Source organism: Rhamphochromis longiceps, linkage group LG3 (assembly GCF_057381845.1).
Source record: "Rhamphochromis longiceps isolate RC_006_pf linkage group LG3, R_longiceps_female_GT1.1, whole genome shotgun sequence".
Taxonomy (NCBI): Eukaryota; Metazoa; Chordata; class Actinopteri; order Cichliformes; family Cichlidae; genus Rhamphochromis; species Rhamphochromis longiceps.
This window is the reverse complement of record NC_140559.1, coordinates 68,910,034-68,924,357: the sequence shown is the minus strand read 5'-3', so window position 1 is coordinate 68,924,357 and position 14,324 is coordinate 68,910,034. Positions and strand designations below refer to the sequence as shown.

The 14,324-nt window shown below is 42.9% G+C and overlaps 1 protein-coding gene across 1 annotated transcript; it reads left to right on the top strand.

Annotated features, from left to right (window-relative positions):
• Positions 1–8,634: 8,634 nt before the first annotated feature.
• On the top strand, positions 8,635–13,749 carry LOC146676550 (mitogen-activated protein kinase kinase kinase kinase 2-like). The gene is made up of 7 exons (XM_085401202.1): positions 8,635–8,731; positions 10,434–10,571; positions 10,660–10,731; positions 10,807–10,893; positions 10,976–11,046; positions 11,150–11,205; positions 13,468–13,749. The coding sequence occupies exons 1-7, from the start codon at positions 8,635–8,637 to the stop codon at positions 13,553–13,555; spliced, it is 609 nt and encodes a 202-aa protein (XP_085257328.1). The 3' UTR covers positions 13,556–13,749.
• The last annotated feature ends 575 nt before the right edge of the window (positions 13,750–14,324 follow it).

Genomic DNA, 14,324 nt, shown 5'->3' with positions numbered 1-14,324 from the left:
TGGAAAATGATACACAAGCATATTTTTTCTCCACATACAAATTCGATTTGGAACAACAGATGTATACGATAAAAGAAAATCCATCTTTTATAAGGATTGGATGGATCATGGCATTTGGACGGTTTTACACCTTTTAGACAATGACGGAAATGTGTTAACATATAACAAATTCATAGATAATTATGGCATATCATGTACTCAGAGTAAATTCATTAAAGTTGTGAAAGCAATTCCCCCTGCAATGATTCAGATGTCTTCCCCCGACTGAACAACAACCCGTCAACAACATGCTGAGCTGTGACTCTTCTTCCCTCTAAAGTCCTGGTGTTAACACTCACCCTGCATCAGCTTCACCTTTTTAAATTGTTTTTACTTTTCAAACCGACGGATCATTTGAAGCCAACCATCCAAAAACTGCTTCAGCTGTGTTTGATGTTTATGCTACAGCCTGTTTACCAATATAATCAATATCAGATATCAGAGCAACAGAAACCTCGGTGATCAGGACGCTGGGACTGAGAACGGGAAGTGGCTCAAACATCACAGTTTCATAACGTCACCCTGAACTCCACTCACGGAGTTTCTGTCGCCATTGTAGTTTTTAAAGTCCCGTGATAAAGGCGGGTCTTTCTGTGAATCCGCACGCTCATTGGCTAATAGCTCGAGATTGACACCTCGTTATCCAATGAGCGTGCGGGAACTTCCGACATAAAGTTGTTTCCTTTGAAAAACCAAAGTCTGATTATTTTTGCCTCCACTGACGGAGCCTGTTGTTCCCGCCACAGAGACACAGTAATGTCAGAGCGGTGTTAACACTCACCCTGCCTCAGCACAGCTCTCACTCTCCTCCTGCTCTCTCACACTAAACGGAGGCTCAGCTAAACTCACTTCCTCTACTTACAGGAAACCAGCGCTCAGAGGAGCCGACCGGCCTCACATTTCACCCACAGACACGAACAGCGTGGAATTATTTTATGTCATAAGAAGAAACATATTCATGTTAACACTCACCTGCCTCAGCTCCACCTTCCTCCTCCTGCTGCTCTGAACGGAGGCTCAATACTTTCACTTTCACTGCTGCTCCCTAAACACAGAGGATGCTGGGACTTGTAGTTGTTTCCTTCCGGTGCGGTCTTCCTCTTTGTTTGTTTGTGTTTGTGTTCAAGATATTTCGATCATGTAAACATCAACAGAACACGTGAAGCCACACAGAGTTTGTATGTCGAGGTGGGTAGGAGGGTTTGAGGGTTTGGGGAGGGGTCAGAGGGAAGAGGTCTCTCAGTCTTGACAATCCACATTGATGGCATTGCATCTTTCAGCGTGTTTGTGGGTCGATTTGGATGCTCCAGGTGTGAGAGCAGCCACTCAGCCTCTACTGCAGATGTGTGTCACAAGTTCATCTGGAAGTAGGCTATGGCACTTGGCCACAGGTGGCAGCAGTGGACTGGCCTCCATGTGAGACTGCTCCAGCTGCTATGTGATAGTCCAGCTGCAAACTGAAGATCATATGCAAGTTTTGGAAATTAAACTGTACAATATAAAGCGCCTTCAGGCGACTGTTGTTGTGATTTGGTGCTATGTAAATAAAAATGAATTGAAATTCACAATATTCTTAACTTAGCTTTAAAACCAACCCAATCTCTCCTCCACACTCACAAACAAAGACAAACCAACTGACACATCTGAGTCCCTCACTTTCTTCAATCCACTCACTCTCACAAGCTCCACTTAGTCACACTGGCTCTGTTTATTACTAATTACTATTGTCTCCCCAGAAACACTTCAGTTTTCTTTTTTCCTATTTGTGTTTTCGTTTTTTGTATTTGTGTTTTCTTTTTTCCTATTTCAGTTGTGTTTTTTGTGCTTTTGCAGCGTTTTTTTTTATTGCTGGTGTTTTCTTAAGTTGCAGTCCATTTGGCCTCTCAGGGCCACCGTAGATAAGGGCCAAAAATAAATGCATAACATCATTTCAAATCAGTTTAAAGGTTTATTTGCAAGACACAAAAACAGAAAAAATTAAAAGTTACAAATGTATTGTGTGTTTGAGGAAACCTCACAAATGTCACAGATGAAATATTTGGTGTTTATTTGCTGGTTTGTCGGTAGCAGCTCCTTCAAAGTAAGTCTACCACACATCTGTTTGACCAACACCAGTTGATTTGGATCACCGGTCCAAACAATTTGAACCATTGTTGTGTTTCCTTTTGTGTTGAGTTTGACTGATATTTGCTGGATAGCAAATGTTTTAAAGCTATGCAACCTTTATCTGCACATAGCAGTTAAACTGTTTAGATCAATCTTTATTGATAATATACATTATTTATTTATGAATTACTGTGTACACAAGAATAAGTTAATGTATTAAGATAAACTGGCTGAAAGTTTTGTATTATTCTTGTGATTTTTTTTATTGGCCCTGTTTATTTACAGGCCAGGTGACCCTTTAGGGGTTTAAAATGCTGAGCCAATGAACGGCTGGGAGCAGGAATCTTTCTTCACTGAAGCTTCCACTTCCACGGGTCTGGTAGGAAGTTGTCCAAGCCAACAAAACAAACAGACAAAAAATCCATCTATCAATCACCTGGATCACCTGTTGAGAAAGAAAAAAGAGAAAACAAGCAAACAAAAGAGAGCAATATAATAAACAACAGCATCGCGATGATCTATGTGAATATAACTGTAAATACTAAATATTGAATATTATTGTGCAGCACGTAAGATCGACAGCGCACAGTGTGCTTTGAGGTAGCAGCCAAAATGCAAGGCAAGTTTATTTATATCGCACAATTCAACAACAAGGTGATCCCAAGTTCTTTACAGAACATTAAAAAACAAAAATGGATAAAAAGCATGATTTAAACGTGACGTGCCCGTGAGCTCCGCCGGCAGCCAGCTGTGCCAGAGTGACCGAGCCCCAGGCTGAGAGGCCAAAGGCACCGCACCCTGAAGGAGCCCGAGCGAGCCCCAGGCTCCAGGCCCCGACAAGCAGTACCTGGACGCCCATCCCCAGACACAAAGAACCACCAATGCACCGATGTCTGAAGGCGTCTGCCACTGGCAGGGGGAGTGGTGGGGGGAGATAGGCCTCCATACCTTGGAGGGCCTGAGATGTCCCCAGAGAGGTGGCGTCTGATACCCGACCTGACATATGGACACAGACAAACAGGCACACACAGATACAAACATCCATTCCCACCCTCATGCTCTCATATGCAATTACTCAGCAGCAGGTAAGCGCATAGCCCCTCCTGGTAGCCCTCAATGTCTACGTGTATTTAAAATTGAGAGGTGGGCAACGGCGCCAGGGGTGAGGTTGTACACCCTGATGTGATTCTGATCTTGGAAACATTAAAGACATTCATAGCCAGACTGCTGACTTTGTGTTTTTATTCAGTCGCCTAACAGAAGTGCAGTGAGAAACGATTTACCCCATCCTGATTTCTTAGCTATTTGCATATTTGCCACACTTACGTGTTTCAGATCGTGAAGCAAATTTTTATGATAGATAAAGATGACCAGAGTCAGCATAAAATAAAGCTTTTACATGTATTGCTGGGAGGTCGGCAGCTCCCTCCACTGCTTGGCCCTCTGTGAAAAACAACTGGGATCCAGCTTCCCTGTGATGCTGAATTATATAAGTGGACAAAAATAAATAGATAGAAGGATGGATGATTGTATTTTGTGTACAATCGTTGAAGTGTAAAAAGGGTTGGCCCTCCGTGGTGCCCTAAGCAAAGTTTGATTTTTGGGGCCCTTTAATAGTGCCAATAATAGTGATTAATGATCACCTACTATAAATGTATTTCATTTTCTAATGTTGATGTTGTTGTAATCCACAGTGAAAAATGTCATAAAAACAGATAACAAATTTGCAACTTTCATGAAAAATGTTTTCATTAATATTTAAAAAAAAAACTAAGCAAAACACCTCCCCCTGCTGGCCACACAGAGAAACAATAGATAAAACCTGAGAGCTGCACAGTTGCAGCAGTGTGGTTTACGTCATTCTGTTGTCAGCCTGTTTTACACATCGGTGGTTTCTTATTGACGTGTAAATAGATCTGAAATCGTAGTAAATTCAGCTGCTATTGTGGGCTGGGGATGATTTACACTTAACATTTTAATAACTGGGTATTGAATGTCATAGGCCCAATGTTCCCTCTAATTTTTCAGGTGTCTGAGCGAACACACAAACTCCCTGAGCGGTTCCTTGGACCACTGTGAGCGACAGCAGACGTGTGCACTGTGGTCACACCGGCATCGAATCCATCCAAGTTTCATGGTTTATTAAAATAATCAAATTACAGCGTTTACATTTATGTTAGACTACTTTTAATGAACTGCTTCAGCCCATTTACAATGAAAATGTAAAAGAAATCTTGTTCATGACCTGTGTAGTATGTTAACACTATTGGAAGTACAAATAACTTGAACTCCAATTTAGAAAACACAACTTTTTTTTTTTTTATAAAGCTCTGACTTGTATTATGAGTCCGTGGTCTGGGAGAGAGTCTGTAACTCTCTGTCTCCAAAATACTGTATATAATGACCAAAGCTGGGAAATTAATCAATCAATCAATCTTTATTTATAAAGCACTTTTCATACAAAAAAAGTAGCACAAAGTGCTTTACATGGTTAAAAGCACCCCACCCCGCCCTCCAACTAACCCCCCACACTCTCATTAACATAAACAATCATGAATGCACCCATATCCCCCCCCCCCCCAGCCAGGCTGAGAGGACCCCCAGAGCCCCAGCAGCCACGGTCGATCACAGCCCCGGTGCAGAGAGCCCCCTCCGAGGAAACACTGGCGATATGTCACAATAGGATATATACAGGGTAAAAAGATAAAGTAAATAAGAACGGGATACAATAGAAATAGTAAGAAGATAAAAAATGAGTAAGAATAAAATCAATAAATATTAGGTAAAACCTAAATTAATAAATAGAATAACAGGATAGAATAAATAAGCATAAAATAAATAAACGTTAGGTGAAAGATAAATTAAAAAGGTGGTCTTGAGCCTGTTCTTAAAAACATGTACGTTCTCTGCGGCCCTGAGCTCCTCCGGCAGGCTGTTCCACAGACGAGGACCATACCACTGAAAAGCTGCCTCTCCGTGAGTATGTGTGCTGTCTTTGGGAACAGTCAAAAGGCCAGTACCAGAGGACCTCAAGGTCCGCGAGGGTTCATATGGTAAAAGCAGATCTGAGAGATAAGACGGCCCAAATCAAATTCAAATTCAAATTTTATTTTTCACGCACACAGTCATACACAGTACGATATGCAGTGAAATGCTTGGACAACTGCTCGTGACCTAAAGAAAAAAAAAAAAGGAAATAAATAGGAAATAAATAGTAAAAATTAAAAAGGGTAAATTTAACTAGGAGGGAATAAGATATAAATTAAGGTTAAAAATGAAATAACTGTACAACACAAATTAGAATGAAGGGTAAATTTAACTGGGAGAATAAAATAAAATATATAAATTAAAGTTGAAAATAAAATAACTGTACAACAAAATACACAATATAGAACTATATAAGAATGTATGAAGAAATATAAATAAATAAATATATACACAATAACAGCAGCTGTACAAGTATTAACTGGAAATGAAGAATATAGTGTCCAGTGTTGTGCAATCCACATTATGTCTTGTGCAGTGCAAATATGCTTAAAGTGATTTAAGTGATGAAGTGAAAACAATGTCCAGAAAGTCCAGTGTGTGTGTAAGAACCATATGTGTGGGTCAGTACTGTGTGGTGGTGTGATTGAGAGACCGTATCGCCTGCGGGAAGAAGCTCCTCCTCAGTCTCTCTGTGTTGGTCTTCAGGGAGCGGAATCGCTTTCCTGACCTCAACAGAGAGAACAGTCTGTTGTTGGGATGGCTGAGGTCCTTCACGATCTTCCTGGCCTTGGTCCAGCACCGCCTGCTGTAGATTGAGTGCAGGTCAGGGAGCTCGGAGCGGATGGTGCGCTCAGCTGACCGCACAACCCTCTGTAGAGCTCGTGTGTCCTGCATGGTGCTGTTCCCGAACCAGGTTAAGATGTTTCCCGTCAGGATGCTCTCTATGGTGCAGGAGTAAAAGTTCCTGAGCACCTTGGAGGGCAGTTGGAAGTCTCTCAAGCGTCTGAGGTGGTAGAGACGCTGTCGGGCCTTTTTCACCATGATGTTGATGTGACAGGACCATGACAGGTCCAGCGTGATGTGAACTCCGAGGTATTTGAAGCTGTCCACTCTCTCCACTGGGCACTCGTTGATGACGGGGGTCTGGTAGTTCCTCTCCTGCTTAGTGCTGAAGTCCACTATCAGCTCCTTTGTCTTACTGACGTTTAGAAGGAGGTTGTTCCTCTGGCACCAGTTCTCCAGATTCCTAATCTCCTTCAGGTAGGCCGTCTCGTTGTTATCAGAGATCAGGCCCACCACGACGGTGTCGTCAGCAAACTTGATGATGGTGGTGGAGCTGGTAGTGGCCACACAGTCATATGTGTACAGAGAGTACAGCAGGGGGCTCAGAACACACCCCTGGGGGGCTCCAGTGCTGAGAGTGGTGGAGGCTGAGACATGTCCGCCCATCCTTACTGCCTGTGGTCTGCCAGTTAGGAAGTTGGAGATCCACTGACACATAGATGAGCTGAGTCCCAGATGCTCCAGCTTGGTGGTGAGTGTGGAGGGAATTATGGTATTAAATGCAGAGCTGTAGTCTATGAAGAGCATTTTAACATAATTCCCCCTTCTAGTGTCCAAGTGAGTGAGTGATGTGTGGAGGAGATGAGAGATGGCATCGTCTGTGGAACGATTTGGACGGTAAGCGAACTGTAGTGGGTCCAGTGTGTCTGGTAGTGAAGAAATGATGAAGTCTCTGACCAGGCGTTCAAAGCACTTCATCACTACTGAGGTGAGGGCTACAGGGCGATAGTCATTGAGAGAAGCAGACCATTAAGACATTTAAAAACCAATAAAAGAACTTTAAAATTGATCCTGAAATACACGGGGAGCCAATGCAGCGATTCTAAAACCGGTGTACTGTGGGCCCACCCTCTGGTCTTCGTCAGCACACGAGCTGCAGTTTTGTAAAAGTTGTAAGGGTGATATATTCTTTTTGGGGAGACCAGAGAGCAGGGCGTTACAGCAATCAATGCGACTGGTAATAAAAGCATGCATCAACATATATAGCTGAATTTTTTTAATATTTTGTACACAATAACAGAATAATTTCAGAAAAACACAAAATGACTGGTGTCAATATTATTTGCCCCACAAAAAAGGTCGAATATAAAACAATATTGCAAATATTGCACAGTTGAAAAAAAAAAGCACTACAGCTCAGTTGTTCCCGCCATCCTTTGTCCTCCTGTTTCCCCTCCCTCTCCCCTCCAACGACGAGTTTGATGGTGTTACGGATTCAAATATTGGGGATGGATACAAGAGGAAAAACCACAATAACAACACTGGTCCGACCGGGTTGAGTCAAACGATGATTTTAATGATCACACGCGTGGGAGATGGACACCGTACGCAGACAGCATCAGATCTCAAAATGGTGGAGCATTGATCAAACTCTTATAGCCTCTAGTGGCCCCCACCTTATCATAAAAGCCTAAACATTCACATGCTTTCTCTCACACGGCGCCTAAGCTACGACCTTGGCTCCCTGTTTATCTGCTCCTGCTGAGATGGGGCAGAAAACTCCAGCATGTTCTGTTCTCTTCTAATCAGACAAATAAGGCGATGACTTTCTGCGAACAGTATTTCTTATAACTCAGCAGTATAATGCATCATGAAACAATATCATTCATTCACAATAAATCAGCAGTCTAATGTAATGCAAATCAGTTTAACAAATGCAATAGTTATCAGCTTCTTCTAATTCAGGAGAATAATGCAAACTAAAGCTACATAATAATTCACAATCTTCAATTAGGGGTCTAACGTGGCATAAAATAATATTATAATACCACACTGGCAAACTTCTCCCAATGTTTCCACTGAAGGGGTTGAAAGTTAAAAAGCGCCGAAGGTTAAGTTAGGTTTGGAGTAAATCATGGATGTGCGCACGTGTTTGTGTGCAGCTTGTAGTGCAAACGTGCGTGCAGAATTCATGCAGACATGTGTAACTGGTCGTTTTGAGGTAGAAAAGAGTGATGCGCGGTCAAGCTGGTAGTTGAAAGTGTCAGTCAGAGTAGAAGAGCATTGTGTAAAAATGCAAGTAATAACAAAAAAGTGCAAGTCATTAATCGCATCACCCTGAAAAACCTGAGTAAGGAGTGCAGCTCCTGATGAAAGGAGGAGCACTGAAAACCAGGAAATGATGTTTCTGGAACAGTCTGATGACTGAAGCTGGATGTTTGAAGTCTCAGTGAACTGCTTGTCTTTTCCCCACAGCTCCTCCCTCAGCGATGTATATGGCTATATGTTATGAACAATGTGCTGATGTCCGTATCAGGTAACAAACAGCGTGACACAAACGGAGAACATTGTGTCCACTCGATAATATGCTGCTCTAAAAAGGCTCCATCCTGCAGGCAAGTCGTCCCAGCTTTACTCGCACAGCCTGCCAGCTCTGTTTGAACAGAAATCATCATCAGAAACTTTATTGTCATTGTCATGAGAACAACGAAATTAAGAATGGTCCCCGATCATTGCATCAGAAAGGACATCTGCACAAGAAACACAGCAGCCTGTCGCTCAGCACCAACCGCCTCACTGAGCGGATCAGTCTCAGGTACGACACGCCATCACAGATGCAGGGAAACAGGAGCTGTAGGTGCAGCAGTGTTAATAATGTCATGTATGATGCTACCACTTGATTTTGAGGAAGGAGGATACTGTAAACCCAATTTTGTCTGCTTGTTCTGACCTGGATATTCTCTGTTGGCCACAGAAAGTTTACCATATCTGTAAAGATTCCTGACACTAAAGGTTGTAGGAGGTGCAGTGTAGGTAAGCAATGCCGAGTTACTCTGGTCAGTCTGTTTGTTCACGGAGAACAACTGCAGACACTTAGTCCTGCTCTCTCTGTTTCAGCAAGAAACCCATACACAGATAGTACATATCTGTGCGGGGCTGTCCCATCTGGCCTGGTTTTACTCTTGTGGTATGAGCCTCTTCAAAAGTTCATGCATCTAAAGGTTTGTACAGATATGTCGAACTTGCCACCTGAATAAATGTCTTCCTTTCTAACTCTACCCCAATTTCCACAATGCAAACCAGCCATTAGACCTGGATTACATAAAAGTAGACAGACAGCATATCAAAATCTGAAGCTGAAGAATGTAATTGATTTTTTTTAATAACATATGCATACTTTTTATTCAAGCCCAACAAGATTTTAGAGACTAAATAAAAGAAACGTTGTATAAACGCCGTCCAAAAACACCAACAGCACCTTCTCTGGGTCCAAGCTCGTGTAACTGAATGGTTACCATGTGTTTTCTGTGCTACAGGAACAGTGTTATCAGCACACAGTTCAACGCCAGCATGCACCATTAGATCACATAGCACAGATAATTGACAGTTTTTTTGTGAATGTCTCGCACATTTCATAACGATAATGTATGTACTGTGAGAACAGAGCTCTGTGTTAAGCCTGTCTGCAGTCCTAACACAGTGCTGCTTGGAGAAACACGCCTGTGTCACAACATTATGGAAAAGTGGCATCAGTCCAAAGACGTGCAGTTAGGGGATGGATGGATGGATGGATGGATGGATGGATGGATGGATGGATGGATGGATGGATGGATGGATGGAAGGATGGATCGACGGGTGGATGGATGGATGGATGGATGGACGGCTGGATGGATGGATGGATGGATGGACGGCTGGATGGATGGATGGATGGATGGATGGATGGATGGATGGATGGAGGGATGGGTGGGTGGATGGATGGATGGACGGATGGGTGGACGGGTGGATGGATGGATGGACGGGTGGATGGATGGATGGATGGACGGATGGATGGATGGATGGATGGATGGATGGATGGATGGATGGATGGATGGATGGATGGACGGATGGATGGATGGATGGGTGGGTGGATGTTTGGACGAACAGATGGACGGGTGGATGGATGGATGGATGGATGGATGGATGGATAGACGGATGGATGGATGGATGGATGGATGGGTGGGTGGATGTTTGGACGAACAGATGGACGGGTGGATGGATGGATGGATGGATGGATGGATGAATGGATGGACGGCTGGACGGATGGACGGGTGGATGGATGGATGGATGGATGGATGGATGGATGGGTGGATGGCATCGGTTTATCTTTAATCTCAAGATTTAATAATCATACAAGAATTCTGTTGTGCTGTTTTTGACGGTTGTATGAACAGGTTCAGCTCAGGTTTAACAAGCATCACTTAACCATCCATGAGAATTTATTTAGTTTTTTTTTGTTTTCCTTGGTGACTGTTTCACAGCAACTCGCCATCAGACTCCCAGATTCTCTTCTCAGCTGTGTGTTGGAGTGAGAGACTGTAGTAATGATAAACCACCAACCGGCCAACAGCTCAGGTTTGATATTATAGAGCTGAACGGCGCTCCTGTTCCAGTGCCAGGTAGGACCGTTTCTGAATTTCTCTGCTGACTTCCTGAAGCTTCAAGCTTCAACTTGTTGCAACAAGCTTCCTTCTTTCCGTGCATCAGGAGATAGTGGAGCACTCAGAGTCGTGCAGGTAACCCAGCTGGACCGAGACACTGTTCTCATCACCTTGGAAAGTAAGTCCCCTCGCATATTGTGAATCCTTCAAATGTCTTTCATGCTCATTCTCAATCTGTGTACTGTTTGGACAGGAACTGTAAAGATCGTGAACCTGCAAGGACTTCCATCCAGACAGCTGGCTGCAGAAATAGTCTTTGACTTCCCCATTGAAACACTAGGTAGAAATGATGATGTGACAAACAAAGTGAATGAGAGCTGATGTGTGTCCTGAAAGCTGAGTGACACCTCCTGTTCTGTCAGTCTGCTTGCAGGATAGTGTGCTGGCATTCTGGAAGCATGGCCTCAAAGGGAGGAGTTTCCATTCAGATGAGGTGATGAACTAGTAAATTCATCCAACGTTGGCTGAGCTCGTATCATGTGCTTATCATATTAGTTCTAAGTCATTACACATGTGAATTTTCACTTTATGTGCAGGTAACACAAGAAATTACAGATGAGAGTCGTGTGTTCAGAGTTCTGGGAACAAACAGGTATGTTAACTGTATGCTGACAAGAGCTATCAATCACTGTGAGAAACTAGTAATCCTAGTACATCAGAAGTAATCAGGATAGTATTTTTCTTGATACTATTGTTAATAGACCTGGAAGTGATTTTCAGAGTAGCATGTGGAAGTAGCATGAATACTGCTAGCATTAATGGTAGCATTAAAGCAGGAGTCACACTAGAGTGTTTGTTCTGTTGGTTACTCAGATCCAAGGATTTAGGAAATGCAGCCTATGTGTTTGCATGCAGCCCTCCAAAGAAAAACAGCCATTAAAGTTACCAACTACCGTCTACCTGACACTTTGTACAGAAAACTACTTTCCTTAGTGCTAATTTTCTTTATTCTAGTGCCAAATCACAACAATAGTCACTTCAAGACACTGTATATTTTAAGATAAAGGCCCTGCAATTATGGTGCACAAAGGTGAAAAACTCCCTTTTAGCAGGTGAAAACCTGAACCAGGCTGGGGGAGGGGCGGGCATCTGCTGCGATTGGTTGGGGGGGTGAGAGGAGGAAGACGGGACAAAGACAATCTGGGGAAGAGAGCCAGAGAATATTCTCAACTAATGATTGAATGCAGAGAGGTGTTTAAACAGATAGTGAGTGAAAAGGGCGACTGAAGAAGAAACACTTGGTGCATCACGGGAACCCGCCAGCAGCCTAGACTTAGGCTAACTAAGGGAGGATTCAGGGAAGAAAGGAAAGTTTGAAGCCTAATGTTAAAAGTAGAGAGGGTGTCTGTCTCCCAAACCCAAACTGGAAGCTGGTTCCACAGAAGTGGTGGCTGTAGTTCAGGTGGGGGAGCAGGTCACCTACTCCCCGTCTACATGCCAGATATCCTGCATGAAAGTTGCTCTTCGGTGCATCCGTCAGAGTATGAATGGGTGTGAACGGATGAATGAGGCAAGCTTTGAGTGCTCAGAGTAGAAAACCACTATATAAGAACCGGTCCATTTACCATTTACCAAGAGGGGCCTGGAAACCGAAGGGTCTGGCTCCCATTTTACTTTTAAATACTTGGAACGAAGTGCTCTAATGGGGTGATATGGTACTATAAGGTCATTAAGATAAGACAGGGGCTGATTATTCAAAACCTTTTATGTGAGGATTTTGAATCTTTTATTCTGGATAAAACAGGGAGCCAATAAATGTTCTGTTTCTAGTCCCTGTCAGGACTCTCGCTGCAGCATGTTGCTCAGAGCAGTCTGGAATTGATTTTTGACTAAATAATTAAAACTAATAATAATACATTACTATATTATATTACTAACAAATCCAGGACACCCCTGTTGATCCAGCAGCTCTTATTGAAGTTTGTAATAAGAATCGTGGTGAGTTCATTAGCAATATTTCACTTTTCTTTTTTAAATCAGTCATTACTGGAATCATCTGAAGTGCAAAAACAGTGGGATTATATATGAGAAGGACGGACTCAAAGACTGTCGTGTATCACATATATATTACATCGATGTCCAAAATCAATGCATCATTAATGAAACTGAAACAAAAGTACTGAATTTCATGTGGAAGACCAAACCTCAGCATTCAGGAAAGTCTTATACAGGAGCAAAGATAATGGACGTTACCCGGAGTTTTCCACTGTGAAACCAGGAATAACAGCTTAAAAATGTTTCTGTGATCTAAATCATTGTCAGCCTGGCAGGCAAATAGCGTGGACACCAAAGTTTGTGAACGTGATAACCTGAGAACAAAGACATGTAGGATTTTAAATCGGTACCATAGGTGTGTCTACTGGGAGGCTGAGGCTTGGCGCTGGTGGCTGCCAGTACTAAGTATTATTATACAACCCTTATTTTAGTTGATCTTATCTTCTTTCCTTGTGTTTCAGTTAGTTTTTACTCAAACTGGGTGTAGAAGGAATCCCTGCAAAGGTTTCTTTTTCTTCTGTGTTATGTTTTATGTATTTCTCAGCTCTTTGCTTCCTTTTTTCTACTTTAAACTTGTTTGTATGCTGGTGTGTAAATGTTCACACTTATCATAAAGTTTAAAAAAGTAGTAGGCGTGGTGATGAGCAGGAACAGGAGTAAAACTCCAGTAAGTGTACCAGTACTGTACCAGTGTGTAGCATTAAAGTCAAACTACAGTGGTTGTAGTATCAGTAGAGTAGTGTTAGTACTAGAGGTGGGAGGAGTAGAAGCAGGTGGAGGCACTGGCTTTAGGTTAGTACTGCCTTTCTCTGGCTCTCCTTTACAACTCATCTCCTTCTCATTTGCTGACAATGTGCAGAGCCATCATCCTTCAGAGCACACCGACTGATGACCCGTCAGCACTGAGCAGCCTGTACATCCTGACAGGACACGAAAGCAGCTACTGAGAGAGGACACGGGGCTCATTCGACGGTGTTACCAAAGAAAAGCACAGCCTGTCTGTAACTGTGGGGTGGAAACGATGCTCTGTTTCACTGAGGCTGTGCCAGGAAACGGTTCAATGCTGGGAATGACAAATGTTAGGAAGGTATCCTGCTGACTGTCCAGCCTTCACCTGTACACAAGACACCTGTCAAGGTCCTCGCTGATAAAGCTTTCTAGCTTTTCTTGTCTATTCAGCTTACCTGCTTAAATCAGACCTTTCTGTTAAAGCTAATGCAGACTCCACTGATCCGCCCGCTCAAGCCATTTTCTGTCTGCATGCTGCACATAACCTCTTTGGACCAGAGTGCTGTGACACCTACACCTTACACCTGCAGGAACTGCTCGGCCATAGAAAGCTGCTCTGTGAAGTGCACGGCTTTTTTGCCAGTGTTGATTTTATGGGTTTAATGTAATAACAAATTTTTCACATCATCGTCTGAGTCGTAATCCCAACGAGGAAACCTGGAATGTAAAACTTGATGGACGCTCCAGCTGAAGAGTGAAGTGTCAGACTTTTAATGGATCTTTCAAGCATTAGCGTACTTACAATGGCAGAAACAGTGCCACGTCTAAAGCATAGGAGCCATCTTCATCTCATGCTTCCCATTTCATGCAAGTTTCTTCTCTTCCTCAGATGGACAGAATTTGGTTTGCTGACTTCATTCAGTCACACCATACTAGAGCATAAAAAGTGGAAATAAACTGGCCAGTAAGAAAGTGTGATGCTTGAAA

What these genes read in the sequence shown, in the direction of transcription:
- LOC146676550 (XM_085401202.1), top strand. Translation starts at nt 8,635, where the DNA reads ATGGTCCCCGATCATTGCATCAGAAAGGACATCTGCACAAGAAACACA. An exon ending in TGTTCTCATCACCTTGGAAA is followed by an intron (nt 10,732 to 10,806) that starts GTAAGTCCCCTC and finishes CTGTTTGGACAG; the next exon opens with GAACTGTAAAGATCGTGAAC. An exon ending in CTTCCCCATTGAAACACTAG is followed by an intron (nt 10,894 to 10,975) that starts GTAGAAATGATG and finishes CTGTTCTGTCAG; the next exon opens with TCTGCTTGCAGGATAGTGTG.